The 21,046-nt window shown below is 51.2% G+C and overlaps 9 protein-coding genes across 9 annotated transcripts; 5 read left to right on the top strand and 4 right to left on the bottom strand.

Moving 5' to 3' along the window:
- Positions 1–704: 704 nt before the first annotated feature.
- ATNIH1004_007546 (electron-transferring-flavoprotein dehydrogenase) lies at positions 705–2,801 on the top strand (the record flags this gene model as incomplete). The annotated part of the gene is made up of 3 exons (XM_033572166.1): positions 705–1,014; positions 1,097–2,615; positions 2,702–2,801. 3 exons carry the CDS (start codon positions 705–707, stop codon positions 2,799–2,801), a joined length of 1,929 nt encoding a protein of 642 aa, XP_033425481.1.
- Positions 2,802–3,242: 441 nt separating this feature from the next.
- ATNIH1004_007545 (uncharacterized protein) lies at positions 3,243–5,212 on the bottom strand (the record flags this gene model as incomplete). The annotated part of the gene is made up of 4 exons (XM_033572165.1): positions 3,243–3,825; positions 3,883–4,208; positions 4,280–4,918; positions 5,195–5,212. 4 exons carry the CDS (start codon positions 5,210–5,212, stop codon positions 3,243–3,245), a joined length of 1,566 nt encoding a protein of 521 aa, XP_033425480.1.
- Positions 5,213–7,322: 2,110 nt separating this feature from the next.
- SRSF5 (putative pre-RNA splicing factor Srp2) lies at positions 7,323–8,870 on the top strand (the record flags this gene model as incomplete). The annotated part of the gene is made up of 6 exons (XM_033572164.1): positions 7,323–7,464; positions 7,542–7,547; positions 7,604–7,770; positions 8,206–8,279; positions 8,341–8,419; positions 8,490–8,870. The coding sequence occupies 6 exons, from the start codon at positions 7,323–7,325 to the stop codon at positions 8,868–8,870; spliced, it is 849 nt and encodes a 282-aa protein (XP_033425479.1).
- Positions 8,871–9,835: 965 nt separating this feature from the next.
- Positions 9,836–10,973, top strand: ATNIH1004_007543 (dihydroneopterin aldolase; the record flags this gene model as incomplete). The annotated part of the gene is made up of 2 exons (XM_033572163.1): positions 9,836–10,708; positions 10,770–10,973. 2 exons carry the CDS (start codon positions 9,836–9,838, stop codon positions 10,971–10,973), a joined length of 1,077 nt encoding a protein of 358 aa, XP_033425478.1.
- Positions 10,974–12,191: 1,218 nt separating this feature from the next.
- DEP4 (FAD-dependent monooxygenase dep4) lies at positions 12,192–14,088 on the bottom strand (the record flags this gene model as incomplete). The annotated part of the gene is made up of 4 exons (XM_033572162.1): positions 12,192–12,380; positions 12,442–13,075; positions 13,135–13,999; positions 14,055–14,088. The coding sequence occupies 4 exons, from the start codon at positions 14,086–14,088 to the stop codon at positions 12,192–12,194; spliced, it is 1,722 nt and encodes a 573-aa protein (XP_033425477.1).
- A 520-nt stretch (positions 14,089–14,608) lies between these two features.
- ATNIH1004_007541 (uncharacterized protein) lies at positions 14,609–15,082 on the top strand (the record flags this gene model as incomplete). The annotated part of the gene is made up of 2 exons (XM_033572161.1): positions 14,609–14,819; positions 15,078–15,082. The coding sequence occupies 2 exons, from the start codon at positions 14,609–14,611 to the stop codon at positions 15,080–15,082; spliced, it is 216 nt and encodes a 71-aa protein (XP_033425476.1).
- A 247-nt stretch (positions 15,083–15,329) lies between these two features.
- PSK1 (AGC family serine/threonine-protein kinase) lies at positions 15,330–17,099 on the top strand (the record flags this gene model as incomplete). Its single annotated transcript, XM_033572160.1, has 1 exon — positions 15,330–17,099. The coding sequence occupies one exon, from the start codon at positions 15,330–15,332 to the stop codon at positions 17,097–17,099; it is 1,770 nt and encodes a 589-aa protein (XP_033425475.1).
- Positions 17,100–17,483: 384 nt separating this feature from the next.
- ATNIH1004_007539 (putative cyclin) lies at positions 17,484–19,073 on the bottom strand (the record flags this gene model as incomplete). Its single annotated transcript, XM_033572159.1, has 1 exon — positions 17,484–19,073. One exon carries the CDS (start codon positions 19,071–19,073, stop codon positions 17,484–17,486), a length of 1,590 nt encoding a protein of 529 aa, XP_033425474.1.
- Positions 19,074–19,724: 651 nt separating this feature from the next.
- ATNIH1004_007538 (ELL-associated factor) lies at positions 19,725–21,038 on the bottom strand (the record flags this gene model as incomplete). Its single annotated transcript, XM_033572158.1, has 1 exon — positions 19,725–21,038. The coding sequence occupies one exon, from the start codon at positions 21,036–21,038 to the stop codon at positions 19,725–19,727; it is 1,314 nt and encodes a 437-aa protein (XP_033425473.1).
- Positions 21,039–21,046: the final 8 nt, after the last annotated feature.

Below are 21,046 nucleotides of genomic sequence, written 5' to 3'. Positions count from 1 at the left end.
TACATGCCATTGTGGTATCCCAGCATACCTTCCGCCCTTGTTCCGGTATTTATCGGTCCTTTGGGCTGTCATCCGCATCCCTTCCGAGGGTCGACGTGGTCCTATGATTTGGTTTTTGTACACAGAGCTTGTGGCCTTGCAGGTATATAAGATCTTAAGTACAGTACGGAGTACTAGGTAGGAGATCGGAGTACATGAATAGCCAGTGAGACATTGTACATACATGCAATAAATCATGCTTGTGAAGCATGTGATATCCTCGTACTTACATGTGTGGTTCTACTGGCCAAGCCCCAAACCTACGCAGGGGTATCCGTGTATGTCTACAATGCATCAATAAATTTTCAATGTCTGATATAATTCCAGGATTAAACTATTGAGATGATATTTTCCTTTCGGAATGACGTAGCTCATAGGCTGTATCGGTTTGCGACGGATCATGGGCAGCGGAACGATGACTGATTCCCAATCGTCGCGCCTCCCATTGGCTGCTGTAACCTCGGGCCGCCGTCCTGGAGGATTAGTCATCCCTTCCCAGAAGTTGATCCCGCATTCATTTATTAACTAGCAGTCTATTCTATCTCGATCACTCCCTTCCTCGCTGCCTCTTGCACAGTAATCGTCCGCCGTGCCGATGCCTTTTCAATAGGAAACCTACGACTTGCGCCTGTCTGTCCCCTTCGGTTCTCGTTTCCATATACTCCATGGCCTCCAAGGGAGCCATGCTACCTCTTTTGAGGTGTGAATTACGACCTGCTCCCTCACGGCTCTCATGGGCCTCGTCTTCCTTTTCGACTGTTGCGAACCAGGCACGGAGTTCGAATCATTCACTCCTGTCCTCGGGACGCAGGTCAGCTTACCGCACAGCAATATTCTGTCCGGGGCGCACGCACCACCCAATTCGGGCCTTTTCGCAGTCCCTCTCGAGGAAGCTGACCAATGAAAATGGTCATTTTGATCCTCGACAGGTGGAGAGGGAGTCTGATGAGGTCGATGTATGCATCGTTGGTGGTGGTAAGGGACCCTCCCCATTCCAATCGCACTCGGTTACGTTGAACTCCATATAACTAACTATATTCCCTTCCTCGGAACCCAGGCCCCGCCGGTCTTGCCGCCGCGATTCGACTGAAGCAGCTTGCCAACGAAGCCGGGAACGAAGAATTCCGCGTGATTTTACTGGAAAAGGCGGGTGAACTGGGTGCACACATTCTTTCGGGCAATGTGCTGCAACCCACCGCAATCAACGAGCTTTTGCCCGACTGGCTGTCGGAGGACAACCCGTCGCGGTTTGAGGGCGCGACGCCGGCCGGCGAAGAGAAGATGCGCATTTTGACCCAGAACTCGGCCATCCCCATCCCTATGCCGCCTCAAATGCACAATCACGGAAATTACATCATCAGCTTGAACGAGTTAACTAAATGGCTCGGCGAGCGAGCAGAGGAGCTGGGTGTTGAGGTCTATCCTGGATTTGCCGCGAGCGAACTGGTCTACCGGCCAGATGGCTCTGTACTTGGTGTCGCAACTAATGACCTGGGTGTTGGCCGAGATGGCAATGCTAAGGACAATTTCGAGCGGGGAATGGAATTTCACGCTCGTGTCACTCTTCTTGGCGAGGGTTGCCATGGTAGTTTGACGAAACAGGTGATCAAGAAGTACGATCTCCGACGGGATAGCCAACCGCAAACGTACGGCATCGGCCTGAAGGAGGTTTGGGAAATTCAGCCGGAGAAGTTCAACCGTGGAGAGATCGTACATTCGATGGGCTACCCGCTTCCTGCAGATACCTATGGAGGGGCTTTCATGTATCACTTCGGCGAAAACATGGTTACCCTTGGTCTGGTGGTTGGCCTGGATTACCCCAACCCTTGGCTCTCTCCATACGGCGAGTTTCAAAAAATGAAACACCACCCTCTTTTTAAGGAAGTCCTGGAGGGAGGCAAGTGCATCTCGTATGGAGCTCGCGCTCTTAACGAGGGTGGCTATCAGTCCATCCCGAAGTGTGCTTTCCCCGGAGGCGCGCTAATCGGAGATACGGCGGGATTTCTGAACGTCCCCAAGATCAAGGGCACGCACACTGCGATGAAATCAGGCATGCTGGCGGCTGAATCCACCTTCTCGGCGCTGCAGAATACCGACGAAGGGACGGTGTTCCTCTTTGATTACGAGGAGGCGCTTCGGAAGTCGTCGATCTGGAAGGAGCTGTACGAGGTTCGTAACATGCGACCTTCCTTCAATACGCCTCTTGGCCTCTACGGCGGGATCATGTACTCTGGGCTCGAGGCCTTCTTCCTCAAGGGCAAAGCCCCCTGGACTTTCAAGCACCACAGCACCGATGCCGCAGCCACCAAGCTGGCTTCCGAATGCGAGAAGATCGAATACCCCAAACCGGACGGCGTCATCAGCTTCGACATCCTGACCAGCGTGAGCAGAACCGGTACCAACCACGAGGAAGACCAACCGGTGCACCTCCAGGTCGAGGATTGGGATAAACACAAGGATATCGCATGGCCGCGGTACCAAGGCGTGGAGAACCGATTCTGCCCTGCCGGTGTGTATGAATACGTTGAAGATTCCACCAAGGAGCATGGAGTTCGCTTCCAAATTAATTCGCAGAAGTAAGTGAACCTCTTTTTCTTTTGTTTTGTTTTCTTTTCTTTTTTCAACCCGTTTTCGAATTACATTTGCTAATACTTCGTCATAGCTGTATCCACTGCAAGACCTGTGATATTAAGGTGCCAACACAGGATATTAATTGGCAGACTCCACAGGGTGGAGAGGGTCCCAAGTATTTCAAGACATAAAATATCCTTTGAAATCTAGTCTCTCCCCGTCTCTATCCATACTTATGTTCAAGCTGGTCAATAGATTAAATGCGTCGTGCTGATTCTCCCATCCTTTTGACCACTGCTACTACCACTATCTAACCATCTGATTTTGGAATTAACATTGACTCCTTCCCACTTGTTATGATTGTCTTGTACAAAAGGAAAAGAGAAAAGCAGTTGATCGACGTTGTGACGGGTTCCTGTATATAGATATCAATTTGAGTTATGCATTTTCTTCAACGAAGGGAACATTTGATTATACGAATGTGTGTGATAGTAAGAAGATGAATTAGTGATTAATTGTATTCAACTATCGCTAGATATACGCCCCAGCATGGAATGCCCTGGAATCCAATATCCCAACCCTACAATTATGGTAGCGAAAAGGTTAACCCAAAAGCGGAAACTCGGAAACAATTAAAGAATTGTCGCAACCCAAAACATACGCCGACGAGTAGTCTTCTTTGAAGACGACTCGCCAAAGCTTAGTACCCGGTACATCTGATGCGAAGAGTCAGCTTCCGAAGGTGAGGATGAGGGAGTTTTTTGTATCATACGATATTTCTGCGGACGGGAGTGTCGACAGTCTAGAATGAGCCAATCCTTCAAGCGAGCATCCGCTATCAAAGGGTGATAACGACCGTTTTCCTGGAATCGATCGCAGACCTCAGAGAGTTGATCGCCGTCTCGGAGCACCTCAACTCCCCATGCAGGCCCGATAATGCGGAAGTCAACCCTGCCGTTATCCTGGGGAGACCATTTGCTGGAGATGCCTACTCCGTGGCCGACTAATGAGGAGAAAGCACGATACCATTCGTCTTGGAAGGGGGCTTCGGGAGGCTGGAAGAAATTGCCGCGGGACTGTTTTGCTCCCGGGTTCGAAAGAAGGCGTTCACGAGAGAACCGTCGGAGGATTGCTTCGCAGAGGTCGGCGAGGCAAGAAAATTGGTCAAATGGGAAGGGTTTCAGTTGGGATACGTGCAGGTAATACTCAACAAACCTGTGTTGTGTGTTAGTTCAATTTATAAGCATAGTAGATGTATCAGCGCAGCAGTACTTTGCATGTAGTCTGGTGGGAAGAAAGCAGAGAGTGCTCGGGTCCCCTGAGCCCGAAGTCTCAATGTAGTCTGAGTGCAACCATCCCCTTTCATAGCAGATCCTGGTTCCTTCATCTTGAAGGTTGCATGGTACGCTGCCATCCTTCAGAACTTTACGGAGTACATTAACGGCTGTCTCCGTTAACTGTTTCGGTAAGGGAAAAGATTTGAAAACTGAAGAATTGCGAACGCCCTTGAAGACGCGGGCTTCATCGTATAACAATTCTCCAAGAACTTCGGCTGTTATGCGCTGGATAATACGGTGCTCCAGCCCTTGTTTATAACTCTGCGAAAATTAGCTCTGGATTCATGTCTCGGATTTTCTCCCTCGACACATGCCTTAAATATGTATGATACTAGTGCCTCGACAGCACCAGGGTGTCCGTTTGTCATAGAGTATAGGTAGGCACGAGCAGAGGCGTCCATGTCAAAGGTTGTGGTGAAGCGGGAGCAGAGTCTGTTTACTACATCCTGGAACTCATCCTCATCATAAAAGAGACTAACATCTGCGGCATCGGGGCCTGGGAATTTCGTGATGGATATACGCTGCGACGGGGAGAAATAAACCGGAGTCTGACCACCAAAATAGTTAGGAAACCCATTGGAAGCGCTTCCATACGACGAAAACAGGCAGATTCTCGGGCCATCGACGCCGCTACTTTGGGACTTGATGGGGCATAGCCACAATCCATGGTCTGAATATGATGCTTGTGCCTCGTCGACAATAAACACGGTGTTGGCCTGCAAGAGTTCATCGAGGTATACATAACTGTTTCCCGCTCCTCGGTCTTGATGAACTGGACGAGTGATTGCATCAGGGGCGTCATGCCAGCCCGTTATGACCTTGACAGGTTGACCTATCTTTATGTAATGCCGTTCAAGAAGACGGGCAAGTATTGTCTTCCCCGACGACGGGGTTCCTCGGACCAAAACTACTCGGTTCTCGTCTAATAATGTGGCTAGCTTCCTGACCGTATCGGTACGGGGTGAGATATCCTGGTCCAAGGGTGAGGAAAGTCGGGAGAGTGGCACGGCTGTGGCTGATTAGTGCAATCCACCTTCATGAATATGCTGAGGGATGGTACCATAATCTTGATGCCGGGAGAGGAGATGACCACAGTCGTCGCAGAGTCCCCCAGTGGGAGAAGAATCCGCTTGGGTAACTTGAGAGCCGGCAGGGCAATGGCATTGCGCACCGCTTCCATAGACAAAGGAACAAGAACCCAGAAGAATCTTTATTGTCCGCTGTTTTCGTGGGAAAAGAGGACTCACTGGCTCGATTAAAGACATGGTGGCCAAGGGTAGCAGATAGCCCGAAAGTCAAGGTGATATCGAAGTAGCAGCAAGATTTGGGGGGAAGACGGAATAAAGTAAATATGGAGGATGATGGTGTAAGTATGACTCCATCGTGAGCCAAACTTAGGGCATAGTAGAAAAGTATGAATAGTTTCGACCAGTGTTGACAGAATCTTAGTCCATCAAGGGAATATACTGTGTAGATGAAATACAAAAGGAAAATTGTGTATTATAATGCTACTGGCAATTCTCGTCTCTTTGAGTGGACAAACGCAGGGTTCCTATGCACAGTCTGTAAAGTCCACAATCAATATCAAGACAATACACAAATGGATTAATACTCAGATGTATACTTAAGTCTATTAGTAGGTCTTACCTGAGTAATCTGAATGTTATTTATCCTGCTACAAAGCATGCAATGGATGCTGCAACACACAGTTATATGTGACAACAGATCTCAACCAATAGCATTTCATTGTTTGCCGTAGAAAATCGCAGATTCAGAGAGTCAACCTGGGGCTCTTCCATTTCGATGCCCACCTGTATGTTCCATCGATGCAGAAGCCATACTGGTGATGGATAAGGCAGACAAGCGTGGACTGCAAAGAATTGGGACACTATGATGTCGAGAAAAAGACCTGGGGGGAAAAGGCTCCTGAATTGGATATATAATATCCTAGAACTAAACCGGATGAAACATTCCAGGAAGGAAATGTTTCGGGATGGGAACTATGCCGGTGATGGCTCTGTCTCTCGTATACTCTCCAGAACGGAGTAAACAAGATCCTCTACAGACAGTGTCATATGACCCCCACATGACGACACAACGGGTCGCCTTTCGTGGGTTGCCTTTCTTGTCATGGTCCGCCTACTTGATGCCACCAGTTGCTTGCGGACATGTCTTAGATATAAGTATGTATATGCCTACTCTGGAGTACTCCGTACTCGAATATGATACGACGACCTTCACTATCATAAACACTAGAACACGGAAAAAATGAGTGTGTTGCTCTTTTTGGCAAATAGCGGGGCCACGTGGATCCGCCCAGAGAAAAGTGAGGCGGACCGTAACGTAAAGCTGTTTGGTTAGTACGCTCTGGCAGCTACGGTATAATCCTCCTAAATACCAGATCTGTGACGCGCAGAAGAAGAAAGACAAGTCACGGGCCTTTTTGTCCTCCATTTTGCCTGGCGGTCAATCCTCTCTCTCTCTCTCTCTCTCTCTCTCTCTCTGTCTGCCTTGATTCTCTCTCCTCTCTTCCTTCTTCTAGCTCAACGCTTTCTTTCTTTTCCTTCTATTTTTCTCTTCTTATTCTTTCTCCCTTTCAGTTGGGGTTTAAACAAACCTTCTCTCCCATCTCTGCTACTACGGAGCTGTCACCCACGGAAAGCCACCACCTAGCTAAGCGTACCAGTGTCCCTCTTCTAGCCAGGCCCACCAGAAAAACTTCTGGACCATCTCCCGGTCGGGGAACCAGGAATAACAAACAACGGTTTACCCATCCAGAAGGACCATTCGCTGCTTGATCCCTGATCCCAGGCCTCTCCTTTTTGACCGGATATTTTTTTTTTTTTGGCTACCGTAGGTCCGGGGGCCGGAAATATCTCGCTGTCTAGCAATCCATCCACTATTGGGGCCTATTCTCTTACTCCTGTGTTGGAAAAGAAAATAATAAATAAAAATAAACAGAGCCACCAGCGCTGTGTTTGTCCACCATGACTGAAGTTTCATCCACTCGACTTTATCTCGGGAATCTTCCCCGCAATGGTATGCAGGCATTTATCCATCTTTCTCCTCCAACAGGGTTCTGTCCCCATCTAGTCAACATACTCCCCAGAGTCAGGATGTTCCGCTGGATTCCCATGTTTTCCGATTGACCATGGCATGCAACAAAAGTGACTGCGCTTTTCCTGCTCTGCCCGGTTGTACTTCCAGGAGCATATCCGTCTGGGAAAGGATTTCGCTTCTTCTTGTTCGGCTTCTTCCCCTGAAGACCTTTCAACTGCCGGTTGCCCATTAACAGTCTGACACAAAACTTCCCTGGACTGCTTGTATATTTGATGGTAATGAGCTGACATTTCTTACGGCGCCCATGTTGGCGCCATGGGTTTCCCAGTGACCAAACAGGATATCGAGGAACATTTCAGTACCCATGGCTCTGGAAAGATCACAGAGATCAAGCTTATGAACGGCTTTGGATTTATCGAATACGAGGATGCCATGGATGCTAGAGATGTTGTTCCAGGTATGTTCTTTGTTACGTTTTATTTTTATGTTTATTTTTTTGACGTTGACCTGCTAACATGGGTTCGAAATGCTTAGCATTCCGTATGTAGCTTATCCAACACCAGTCTGGCTTTAATTCTCTAACAGCTGTCAATTAGATGGCAGTGACTTTAAGGGCGAACGGCTCACCGTGCAATTTGCACGTGGACCACGTCGTAAGGAGAACTTCCCTCCTGGCCCAATGGACCGCCCTTCTATGCCTCGTCCTCGCCGCACGATTTTTCGTATGATGGTTTCTGGACTCCCGACAGAAACAAGTTGGCAGGTTAGCAGCCCATGTCCATTTTTCTCAGGCTTTCCCGGACCCCATCCAACCTGGCCGATGAGTGTTTGACCAACTGTCGTTTCTGTTTCGTATCTATCTTGTTTTCCCGTTTGCTTCTCGTCATTCCTGCACAACTGCGGCCATTTGACATGAGCCGCCCGTGCTCAGCTTCTATGCTCTTCCCGGTGGAGAGACGACAGACACCAAGTTATCCTGTCCCTAGGTGCATTCTGCCGACCGTGGATGCCTTGAGAGTTGCAACCAGGATGTTGGGCGACCCACCTTTGGACAGTAACCCATTGGCCAACATGGATACGGATCATCCTAGGATTTCCCCTGTCTCCCTTCTGTTCTATATCTTCTATATATCCACCTGGGAAATACTGGATCGCATCGTTTCACCTGGAAATGGACTCACACCCTGGGAATATATAGGATCTCAAAGACTTCGCGCGTCAATCTGGCCTTGATGTTGTTTACTCAGAAACCGGTCGTGAACCTGGTAGAGGGTGGGTTTACGTTCACATCCTTCCTGGACAACGTTCGGATCCTATTAACAGTGAATCCAAGGTTTGTTGAGTTCGAAACTGCGAACGACCTCAAAACAGCCGTTGAGAAACTCGATGGAAGAGATTTCAAGGGCTCTAGAGTGAGTTGCATCGCAGAAGTAAGGGACCTTGCTATACCCGAGCCAGGACCGATCCTCATTCAACTCTTAGATCCAATCGTTCGATGACCGTACTTTCCGTGATCCCTACCGGTCTCGGTCTCCTCGTCGGAGCTACCCCCCGGTAGAAGAATACGACCGGAGATTCCCGGCTCCTCGTGGTTACAGCCCCCGTGCTCATTACCGGGAGCGTTCTCCCATCCCAATGCGCCGGGACTATTATGACCGTGATGGCTACGGCCGTCGAACCCCCCCGCGACCTCGGATTGAAGACTACCCTGCTTCGCGTCGTCCGTATGATGATCCTTATGATGTCCGCCCGCCGCCGCCGCCCCGTTATGATGATCCATACATTCCGCCAAGGCCTTACGGACGTCCTCGGACTCCTCCACGGGGTGAATATGTTCCCTATGAGCGCCGTGGATACTGGTGAATGCCTGTTTCCTGCCCTTTGGTCTTCTTACATACATGGCGGATACCACCTATGCTTTTTGTTGTGCTGCGCCTTACGCATTTTGGTCGTTATCGTTTGCGTGTGCTTGCTCATTTACCTGATCATGGAGCGATATTATCCACTCTACTAGGTCTCCGTGTCCGGAAGGCAATTACGACACGCTGCCATGCTCCCGTTGCCGAAAAGCCCCTGTTAATTGCTTGACATGATGATCCATTCACCCCTTTGTCCCGGGTTTCCATAGGAATCATTGCCGAGACGACGTGGGATAATAGTAGGAAGAGCGGATACTTATCTTCCAGCCACTCCACTGCCCTGGTTGGACTTTGATTTTCACTGAATGCAGTGGTTGGTGATGGTTCTGAAAATTCCATCCATTATCCATTGCAACATACCATATTTCCTGACAATGTTTACCCCTTCACGAGGATGTCATGTACATTTACCCACTAAATGCCAGTTTTGTGTTTACTGACCCGTAACCTTCCCAGAGGGATACGAACCCTGTGTCCAGCGTAGACATGTTGATTGGCCGTATTGTAGGGAGCTATCCACACTGACGTTGTCTTCCATTGTGTAGCCTTGTTCTATACTCGGACGTGCTGGGTGAGCGTCATTCTGGCGTATTGACGGATCCACCGCGCTAAATCCCCCCACCAGAACAAGCAGAACACTTCAACCTGCCCCGCGGCAAAAACCTCACGCATTATTCCTGCTGACTCTCTATGTGTGCAGAATTCACCATTCAACTTGGAGCACTGCGTGTGCTCTATTATAGACCTCCGAGGTTGTTACCGCCGTTGATGTCGACGGTTGATTCCTACATCTAGCTGTGTTGACGTCAGAACGGACGCACCCCTGTCTTGGACGTCATTGTAGACTGACTACAGTACGTATTCTACCCGTCTCGACCTACTTACCCCTCCCAATTGATCGCAGTCATAATGGCTCAACAACGGGTGAATGTCCACATTCCCTCGCAACCCCCGGTGCTGGATAGCGTACGACTCCGAGACATAGAGCTGCCATTACCCATCGGACCGGACCCATGGCATCGCACGGGAAAACCACAGCCTTGTACCGCGTCCCTGAAGCTATCCTATTCCTCCGCCGTGGCAGCCGCCATCGCCGACGACGTCTCTCTTTCCCTGGATTACGGGAAACTCTACCGTCGTCTGGAAGAGGATATCCGCCACCTAGGACAGCGGGGCGAGGCTCCCGGGCAGCGAATGATCAGCGTGGAAGGTAGTCGACGAGAAGAGATGATGCGGAATGAGCTTGGACAGGATATGCGCTTGACGGCGGGCATTATAGCAAGTTGTGGTCTGGGACTTCTGGATGAGACAGCCGCCGGTGTTAGACGCATGTCCCATGTGCATGTGCATCAGGGCGTCAGGAGAGGCAGTGGGTCAGGTGGTCATGCCGGGCCGGGGAATTTCAACTTCAGTCCCCCAGGTATGTCAGTCTCTCCGATTGAGAGCGTATACGGGGAATGTGAAGTTTGGTTGCATCTGCCCAAGGCCTTGTTGCGCGCCGACGAAGGTCTGAAGTACCGTAGCGTCACGGTGTGGGGGTATAAGCAGAGGGCAGATAGTACTCCAGGGGAGGCAGATGATCCAGAACGGTGTCCGGTGGTCCTGGAGGAGGAGTTCCGAATCGACGGGATTAGATGCTACTGTATCTTGGGAGTCAATTCCCATGAGAGGGTGGAGAAGCAGGCTGTGATCATCTCGCTAGAGTTCAAAGGTCCCGGTCAGCTCGCATGGGGGTCAACTGTGGTGGACACTTATCAAGCCATGACAAGGAATATTGCAGAGGTGGGTTGATATCCTAGAGATCTATGGCCCTGTAAACGTTCCAATACTGACATCCTCTCAGCGAGTGGAGGGCACATCATTCCAGACCGTCGAGGCGCTGGCAACTTTTGTCGCGCGCATCGTGACGATGGAGTTCTTCAATGAACGTGTAACAGTGACAGTCGAGAAACCCAGTGCTCTTCCCTTTGTCGAGAGTTCAGGCGTCGTGATCACCCGGTCTCAGGCATTCTTTGAGCGTCTTGAAGTCGAGGGAGGGAGGCCTTGATTCGAACACCTCTTGTGTCTTCATGACTCTTTTAATCATTAAAAAAAAAAAAAAAAAGAACCTACCTGTTCCAATCATAATGCGGTTCGACCAGAGGGCCTGGTGTCTAAATCGACATAGTATCCTGCGGTGATGGTTGTCTTGAATGTGCATTGTCTTTGGGAAGTATGATGGATATAGCAGTCTACAAAACTGAGATCATCCACTCTCGTGTCCTCGTTCTTAGACCCACCGTATTATATATACAATACTTTTCGTAGTCACCAAGAGATGCAGGAAAAAGAAACATTTAGTGTATCCTAGATAAGAAGTAGAAAGAGGCCTCTATCTGGCTATAGTTGCTCGATTTAATTTAATAAGCCACAGCATGTGCTTTCCGCTTCCCTCCGCTGTATCAACATCAACATCAACATCAAGGTCCTGCGCTACGACTGCGGCTATCAGGGACGCAAGATATTGCGCGACTCAAGCGGATCTGCCAAGTCAATTTTTTGAGTTACAGGACTGATCAGGTCTATATAAATGTCCCTGGATCCAAATTGTTTGACTGACGTCTGTTATCCCAACAGGTGTCAAAGTCCTGCTGTGGATACCCTCAACATCGTCCACCACCACCAACACTCCTCCCCAGGTTGACGTTGACGTATTCGGGCCACAAATAACATCTTCAACAGAACCGATCTCACTGCAGGATCTTACAGTCCTGCAACGTGCTCACTTCCACCTCTTCCAAATCTCTGCACGACGATGCAACTGATCGATCAATAACAGACACCTGAAGTACTTGACGTTTTCTATCCTGTCCTGCCAATCCTGAGTCAACCGCGTTTTCACCGAGAATGGACGCATGACCCACGGTCATCCCGTATTCTGGGATTAAGCTACTCCGTGGCCCTGATCGGTTCGACAATCGCCCTAACCCGCAGTCTGGCAAACGGCGACACGGCTCGCATTGGCCTTCTCGAATCCTTATGCCTGTTACGTGTCGCGCTGGAGCAAGTCGAGGAATCTGATGGGTATTGGCACAAAGCAGTGGTGAACGACAGGATCTATGCCCCTCCACCAGCGGAATTCACTCCTTTTAACCTCGTTTTCTATACAATCCACTAGCTAGTGGAGGAAGCACGAAACCAAGGAAAATACCCACTGACATCTGTAGCCCACTCCAACTCTGGCGCGGTGCCTCAACTCCGTCTAAGCTCAGACGTAACCAACGCACTACTCATTCACACTCATCTCTTCTTCGCACATTTTCTTGTCCGCAGGAACCCTACGTGAGTGGGCTGTCAGGTACTCCTGAATTAGCCCCCGATAATCTCGCGGCCGATACGGAGTGAACCATTCTTCGAAAAATGTCCTCTTCCGGCGCGGGTTAAGGCCGAGGTCTCTCATGAGAGTGTCCAGGTACTACGTATTGACACCCTGTCAGCTTCTGCATGCCGGTGATACCACCTGGGGGAAAGCTCACCGAGATGAAATCATAGACGATATATGAATGCTTCTTCCCCTGTTCGATATATCGCTTACGGGTCCATGCGTTGAAGGTTGCCGCCTCCATCTCCATCTCCTCCTGTTCAGGGACCTTCATCCAGCCATTTAGGAACGCAAACCCCCAAAGGGCTTGTATTTCTGCCGCCACCGGGGTGAGGGCGGCGTGAATGTGACCCGGGAACAATATCGACCGGTCCCCTCTAGCTGCCAGCTCGGGGACAATGAGACGACGGTAATGCCGGTTGGGGCCCTGACCGTGTTTCTTGTGTTCCATCGAATCAAAAGGGGAGTTCTTTAGGATGGGCAGCAGTGCATCCACTTTCTGCTCGGCCTGCGCGTCCAATACCGTCCACTTCGAGAAGGTGGAGGGGTCATAATGCAGACCCAATTCTTCCTGTAGTTGCGGACTAAAGGTGTCGTAACCCTTGTCAAACCCGGTGCACTGAATCACTATGTCCGTTGCGACAGAAGTCCCGTTCTTTAGGTTGACCACGTCATGGTGAGAGAGCGACTCGATCTCCGTACGGTGCATGGTCACGTCGCCTTTGTGGATGACCTCCCAGAAGTCAGGGACGGTCGCAACCCCAATCCCCCCACTGCCCCAGAAGAGCCTATAAGGAACGGTCAGTTCTCTCGTCTCGGTTAAATAACAATAGAGGGAGCCACGCACCCGTCCGGGTGAGGCCAGGGCTGCAGATGCTTGGTATGCTCACTATCGCCGAACCGCGCATATGCCGCTGCCAGGCTCGTGCCAACTCGCCAATAGAGACGCACGAGCAATCTTCCAATCTTCGTGCGCTGCAAGAATCTGTCCCAGGGCCCGATGGTGCTCATGATGCTAGGGCTAAAGCTGCACGCAAATCGCGTGGAGACAAAATCCGATATGCGCCAGAAAAACATGAAAGTGGGAGCGAATATGGAGAATCCCCCGGAGACAGTCGGTCTGATGACCCAGTCTACCTTTTTCCCGGCCTTGAGCAGTTGGTAAACGGTGTCGTAGGATGATTTCGAGGCCCCCACCACGGTGACTCGTTGAATTGTGTCGCTCTCGATCAGGGACAGATTGGTGGCGATGTCCAGGGAGTGAATGACCGGTTGATCGAAATTCTCTCGCGGCCATTTCGGTCGGATTGGGCTCGAAGTAGCTCCCGTGGCATAGATCAGCTTGTCGCACTTGATCGGCCGCTCTCCCGACTCTGTTTCCACGACCCAGCCTTGGTGGTTGGCGCTTCTGCGCACTTGGGTCACACGAGTCCGAAGACGAATGCGACGCACGAGGTCATGATCTTTGGCGAAGTTGACAAGGTAGTTATGGATGGTCTGCCCGGGGATGAAGCCAAGCGAGGAAATCCCTTCCTTTTTCATCGGGTAGGAGGAGTACTCAAAGAGAGGATAACTGTTCTGCGCGTGGAGACTTGGATAGATGCGCTCCTGATTCCATATCCCACCAATCGTGTCCCCGTCGTCCACGACGAGAAGATTAGTCTCTGGGGCGAGTTTGAGGTACGTTTCTGCTGCCATCAGTCCATACCAACCTGGGGGGAGTTAGTAATAGAGGAGACCAGCCAGGGCAGCCGCTGTTACACTCACCAGCACCCACAACAAGGACGTCTACATGCTCCATGGTATCTTTCATCAATTGATGATAATGGAATAACCAGATCTAATGTGGGAAGGTGGGCAATACTGCAGAGAATGTCGAGGCGATATAAATAGACCCCAAACCGCGGAACGGTAGGGACAAGCTTTATAGTCAAGAACATGTTGCCTGGGATCGAGGTGGTTCGTTGAGCAGTCATAGATAGAGAATGAGATGGTATCGTCATCGTCCCGGCCTCAATTGCTCTCTATCCTGTTGTTATGCGTCGTTATACTTTTGGAATGACGAAACGATCGAAATGATCGCCACAAGTGAAAGCCCGATCAGGATTAGCCTCGCTTAACACCGGACGCCCTATGATTGGCCGAGTATTCCCTCCGCCTTTTTGTACTTTTTTAGGTAGTCTTTGGAGTCTCTCTCTCCCTCTCTCACTCTCTCTCTCTCTCCTCGTTTGGAACAGGATTATCACTCCATCTCGCGATTCCCAGATTTCTTCCTACTGTTCCTTCTATTCACTCGAGAATCATTGCCTGGCCGTTTCTCTATGTGCCTGTCTGCGCCCACGCCTTCATCGTCCACTCCTTTCATTCTCTCCGCTGGCTTCCCTGCCGACTCCGCTGTTTCTCGCACCGTGAATAACGACTCGACGGTTGCTGTGTCTCGCGGAGCCTCCGAACTGGCTGTTTCCTCGGTGGTGTCATACACCCAGCCGTTGGTGCCCTCCGTCAACAAAGTGATCTGGCTAGGGGTCCATGGTCCGTCCTGAAACAGGGCGGACGGTAAATTGCTTTCGATTTTGGGGGGAGACAGAGGAAGATCCAGAATTTGATCGCTAGGCTAGCCTGCCAGTGCGGTGGGAGTGGCTGGTTTTACTGGCTTTTCTGTTACGTACAGTACGTGTGAGCTATGTTCTTCCCCCATCCCTTACTCGATGTTTCTCGTCGGGGTTGAAAGTGCCCCCACTTACGTACGTAAAAAAAAAGGATCGAGTTGAATCTAACATCCCAGTTAAGACTAAGGTATTACTGGATAGGCCTTCCGGGCATTTATCCGTCATTGATGGCAGGGTGGATGTAATCTCCCGTGACGTATGAATTGTGCTTGTCGGCTCCTCTACATTCGATTGAATCTTGCTGTCACTGTTTTTGCCTGGGCAATTCTCGGATAGCTGTTTGCTTCTTGGCGGGAAAGGAACATTTTATGAGGACAAGAGAAGAAAGGAAAAAAAGAAAGAAAGAAAGAAAGCGATATACCACTACGGAAACATGGATTCCTCGTCGACTAAAGCGCAGGAGGAACTTTCAGTGAGCGATGTGTTTAGTCCACAGGCGGACATGTCTCAATCCCGCGAAGAGAATGGTCCGAACGGCATTCGAGTTGCTGGGTTTCGCATGAGCAATTACAGTCCAGAGCGCAAGCAAGGATCAGCGATGAAGGAGCTTGGTGGGGCCAATCCTTTTCCAGCGCCGAAACTAAATACGATCCCGCTGGCCGGTAAAGCAGACCGACGGAAGAAGAAGAAAAAGCAGCAAGGAAACGAAGCCACCTCGGCTCTTTCCACCGTGCGTGGGTTTACGCCTATGGGTTCGGGCGATGAGGAGTCGGATTTCTCAACCTCGAGCTCCAGAGTCCCTACTGGTTCGAAGTCACACCCAGTCACCACGAACATCGGCAACCACAGTGGTGTAAGTGCCTTGAAGCTTCAGCTCGATTCCTTGGATTTGTCCGGCGGCCGTCGTCCAAACAAGAGTCCCAGCGAGATGTGCTCCCAGACGCCAAGCAATGCTAGTGTTTGTTCAGACAGCGATCAGACAGAGGTCTTGACCAGTTACGAGGTGCCTCTGGAGCATGATTATGTGAGTCCAGATGCTGCAGCCGAGGAGAAATCTCAGAATACCTCCAGTGTTCGGGATGTACGCACTCAGCTCTGCCGAAAGATGACTACGGATGACTTTGAGCCGTTGCTCTGCCTGGGGAAGGGCTCCTTTGGAACGGTGTTGCTTGTGCGCCATGTCCTCACGGGCAAGTTGTATGCGCAGAAGCAGTTCCGGAAGGCGTCCATTACCGTCCACAAGAAGCTCGTGGAACAGACCAAGACCGAGCGTACCATTCTGGAGAGCGTCAACCGCCACCCATTCGTGGTTAAGCTTTTCTACGCATTTCAGGATCATGAGAAGCTGTATCTTATCCTGGAGTATGCCGAAGGCGGCGAGTTGTTTACGCATCTGGCTATGGAGCGTATGTTTGACGAAGACGCGGCGGCCTTTTACATGGCGGAGATGGTTCTTGCGCTCGAGCATCTTCACCAGACTGTCGGGGTTATCTACCGAGACCTGAAGCCGGAGAATTGCCTTTTAGACCGAGAAGGCCACCTTGTGTTGACAGACTTTGGCCTTAGTAAGATCTCCGTCGACGACGACGATCGCTGCAATTCGTCCCTGGGTACCATTGAATACATGGCTCCCGAAGTCATCCAAGGCAAACCATACGGCAAAGCCTGTGACTGGTGGTCTCTGGGAGCCCTGGGCTATGATCTGCTGACGGGATCTCCTCCATTCCGCGCCAATAACCACACCAAGCTTCAGGAGAAGATCCTCAAGCAAAAGCTGACTCTGCCGTACTTCCTTGGTCCGGACGCCAAAGACCTGCTCACGCGTCTCCTTCGCAAGGAGCCGTCCAAACGTCTGGGATACCACATGCCTAAGGACCTCCAGACGATCAAGAATCACCGATTCTTCCGCAAGATCAACTGGAGGGCCCTGGAACGCCGGGAGATCGAACCGCCCATCATCCCGGTCGTAACAGACCCCTCGATGGCGGAGAATTTCTCGGCGGATTTCACCAATCTCCCCTTGAGTCCGCTCATCGGATTTGACGATCATGAATTCATCATGGCGCCTCCGCTACGCGGTCAACATGGCATGGCCACCGGACATGACGGATACGGGGAGACCGATCCCTTTGGGGGATTCAGCTTTGTGGCTTCTAGCAGTTTACTGGATCATGGTACTGGAATGATGACCGCTGGATACTAGATCATTGATTGTTTTTAGTTTTTCCATTTCTCTCGCCTTTGTCAGTCTTTTCTTTCTCCGACTAAGCCTTAAGCTTTTTTGATAAATGTTGTTCTGTCGCTATTGCATATGCTAATTGCACTTGATTGAAGTTTGTTTGTCTAGTACGATCTTTGAATTGAATAAAGTTCTTTTTCCCCAACCGGTGATTTTTCAAGCCTATGTATAAAACAGGTAAGCAGAAGAGAGGCAAGACATTATTTATTCATTTCTTGGATTAAAAGTGAACGGTGCAAAAGGAGGGACCGGTTGATTTGGGGAAAAGGGCGGAAAGAGAGAGATGGGTAATAGATGAGAATTAGACAGAATAAACTGAATTGAATAGAATTGCATGAAAATCGATATCTATAATTCCCCTTCTTCACTACCTCCCCCCTCATCGTCCTTATCTGCCGGATGATGAGGATCTGTCTGCGACGGTGGTTGGGGTGGAGGTGATGGCGGAGGTGGTTGATGGTAATCCGGGGGAGGAGGATGAGGATAAGAATGAGGATGTGAAGGATGATGGCCGAGGGATTTCCTACCACCGGTAGAGAGCAAATCGGAGGTACGCCGTCGGTCAGTTCGTGGAGTGTCTCGAGAGGAAGGAGGAGGGAGAGCAGGACCTCCATGGGACATGTTCTGTTGGACGATCTCGTCGATGCGTTGCTGGATGGGATCGACAGAGGCTGCGGGTTTGCCTCCCGGTCGACTGTCACTGTCTCGTCGGGGGTAGGGACGAGGTGCTGGGGGTAATGGGTGTGGATGACGGTGGTGGGAAGAGGCAGCAGAAGCAGAAGCAGCAGCAGGAGCAGGAGGGAGACGGCCGTTGGAGGGCTGTCGATCCCGCGAGTGGGAAGAGCGTCTGTGGGGAGGGAGAGCTGAGGAGGATGAGGGGGGCGGTTGTTGGGAGGGAGAGAGCGAAGCCTCTGACTCCATGCGCGGCCGCTTGGGGGATCGCGCGCCGTTCTGGTCTTGCTGCAGGTCGGAATCCGAACGACGGGCTCTACGTTCGTCGTCGGGTTCCCTGGACCGTTTCCGCCCGTTAACGGGATCGGCTTCCCGCGGGATCCTGGTCTTCTCAGTGCCTTCGTCTGAGACGATGGGGGTGGTCGGGTAGTACTGGGTGTGTTTTTGCATGGCATTGTTTTCATAGAGCTGTGCAATTCGTGTACACGCGCGACGCACCTGGACCAGATCCACGTCTATCTGCTCCCACCACGGGCGGCCCAAGGAGTCATCCTGAAAACCGACATCGCAATGGCGAGCGGCGGCATAGAGAGCGGCGGCGGCGATCGTGCGGGCCGAGAACTGCAAGCAGAGGACGGTGAACATGGAGTCGTTGACGAAGGCCCACGCCGCGTTTCGAACGGGTTTGTTCTCGTTGACCCCGAAGAAACAGAGGAAGTCGAACAGGATGCGGTACGGTTGCTCGAGTTGCAGATCGAAGCAGACGGCTTCCAGAACCAGGTCCTCATGGTGTAAAATAGTGTCACGCCATTTCCAGAACTCCTTGGATTGCTCGTCCACCACCAGATTCGGCTGCTTCTGCGCCACCCGACAACAGGCCACCACCAACTCTCGCATCCTCCGGACGTTCTCCTCCACTTTGGTGGCCAGGAACAGCGAAGTGGCCGCAATCGGGTACGGATGCATCCCGGGTCGTTGGGGCAGGTCGACCATGCTGTAGCGCATGAAGAACCGGTGAAGATAGACGGCCGCCGTGGCGAGGGTGAGTTGGGGGAGTTTCAACATGATGCCCACCTGGGTGATGAAGTTGACCCCTTTACTCCGACTCGTATACTCCGCCTCTATCTTCATGCCGTCAAGCTGCGAGGGGGTGCGAGTGAGCTCCTCGTCGGTGAAGAGCCATTGTGCTTGCGCCGCAAGAAGGACTGGATTTGAAGGCGCGGGAACGGGTCGCTTCTCCGGGGGATCAGACGCCGAGGATGCCATGAAGAAAAGGCTAGGTGACCTCAGGGAGGACCTGTTTTACCTGGACCAAGAATCGCCTAGAAGGGAGGAACCAATTCCGTGATCAACGACTCCTTCTGGAGGAGTCAAACCAGTACAAGAACAGGCTGAAGCACTGCCACCTGGTTGGCAAGCAATTATATAGTGACGATGTGAAGGGACCGTGTCAAGCATGACGCGACCGGCACTTCATCGCATTGTGAACCAAGATGGAGTGACCAAGGTCAATGGTGTCCTGGGTCTTTGGAATGCAAGCTGTGCTAGGATGGGAGGAGACAGCAAGGTGTGTAGAAATTAAAAATCGGCAAGAGGCAGAGTGTGTGATACTGAGTCGGAGAGAATTGGTGCGTCTTTCTGGGGCGTTGAATGCGGAAGGCGGATCATCCAGTTATTCCGACCGATGAACAACAACAACTGAACTGAACAACTGAACTGAACAATTGAACAATAGGGGTTCTTATAGACATCGGACTGTGTCTGATTGTGAATGGATATGGAGGAACAGATGGTATCATTGCTTGAATCTCAGGACTAACTCTATTGTGTCCCTCGCTTTGCTCCAAACTCCAGGCTTATATATAGGCTCAATACAATATCCAACAACAGGCACTCGCATACAAATAAACGAAAAAGCTACTCCTCCTCGCTAACCTCACTCTCGTCCTCACTGGGAACATGGTATTGATGCGACACTGGTCCCGCTTGGGACGGTTGACTTCGAGCCTCTGCTTCCTCTCGCGCACTCTCCTCAAACGCAGCTTCCATCTCGGCGGCCAACGCATCGTCATCTTCAACTTCTTCCTCATCTGCTGGTCCAGCGGACACGGGTTGTATCCCTCCAGATGGTGCACGCGCCCCATGTCCCGCCGGAGACGGAAGCCTTAGATCTTCAATCTCCTCCTCGTCATCATCGCCATCGTTATTAGCTGGTGTATTATTGGATGAGAAATGCGCGGGGTTGACCTTGAATGCGGGACGCGACGGAGGTGGCGATCCCATATCAATAATCAGATCGCCGTCGATAATGATATTTGAATTCGGCGACGGTGTGGGTTTGGGAGGGTTGATCGTAACCGTTCCAGAGTCGGAAGTCGACCCCACAACCGCGGTCTCATCCTCCTGCTTTTCTTTCTGCGTCGCCCGAGGCTTAGGCTTGGGCTTAGGGTGAGCCTTGGCGTTTGTTGTAGGGTTTGATGTCATAGGCGCGGTCGGGCGCTTTGTCTGCCGTAGGGAATTCGCCTGCGACTTGGGTTGCTGTTTAGGGCTTGGAGTAGGCCTGGTGGCCGTGGGCACCGACAGGGGCGTATTCGCTCTGCTTGTGCTGGAATGGGGCTCTGGGGTAGCGTTGTCAGAGGTAGACTTGTCATCTTCCGTATTGTGCTTGGGAAGAAAATGGCGGAAGTCGTATGGGTTGCTGTCATCGGCGGGATCATCGTCATTCCCACTGGCGCTTTCCACCCCCCGATCATCCCCCGAACCCTGGTCGTCCTCCTGCAGGGTCCTCAGTTGTGCATGCTGCTCGATCACCTGCTTCTCTGTCTTGGCGGGAGCCGAGCGGAGGTTAAAGTTGAGCTGCGTTGCGACCGGCTCCAGGACAAAGGCCTTTCGATCTGCATCGAACACTAAAACCAGGTTTTGTTGTTTCGAGTCCGCACTGGCTCGCTCGGGGTCTACACTACCTTGGTACGAATAGGTCAACACGCTCTGCTCGGCATTCGGCGCTTTGTCGGTGATCGTTAGGCGGTAGCGGTCACTAAACCGGGAGGACTTGGTGATGGTGGATCGTTGCTGCGCGGTCGCAGACTTGGCTCTGTAATTGTACTGGATGTTGATGAGATTGGAACGGGAGATATTATTGTTCCCTGCCAATCTATCGCCCAGGATGATCGGGTATTCCGCTTGTTTGGTGGGATCGATCAACCCGCTGGAGAGAGCGGAGGCAGCCATCGAGAGTA

This window comes from Aspergillus tanneri, assembly GCF_003426965.1.
Source record: "Aspergillus tanneri strain NIH1004 chromosome Unknown AapTan_7_pilon_pilon_pilon, whole genome shotgun sequence".
NCBI classification, from domain to species: Eukaryota; Fungi; Ascomycota; class Eurotiomycetes; order Eurotiales; family Aspergillaceae; genus Aspergillus; species Aspergillus tanneri.
This window is presented reverse-complemented; position numbering and strand designations above follow the sequence as displayed.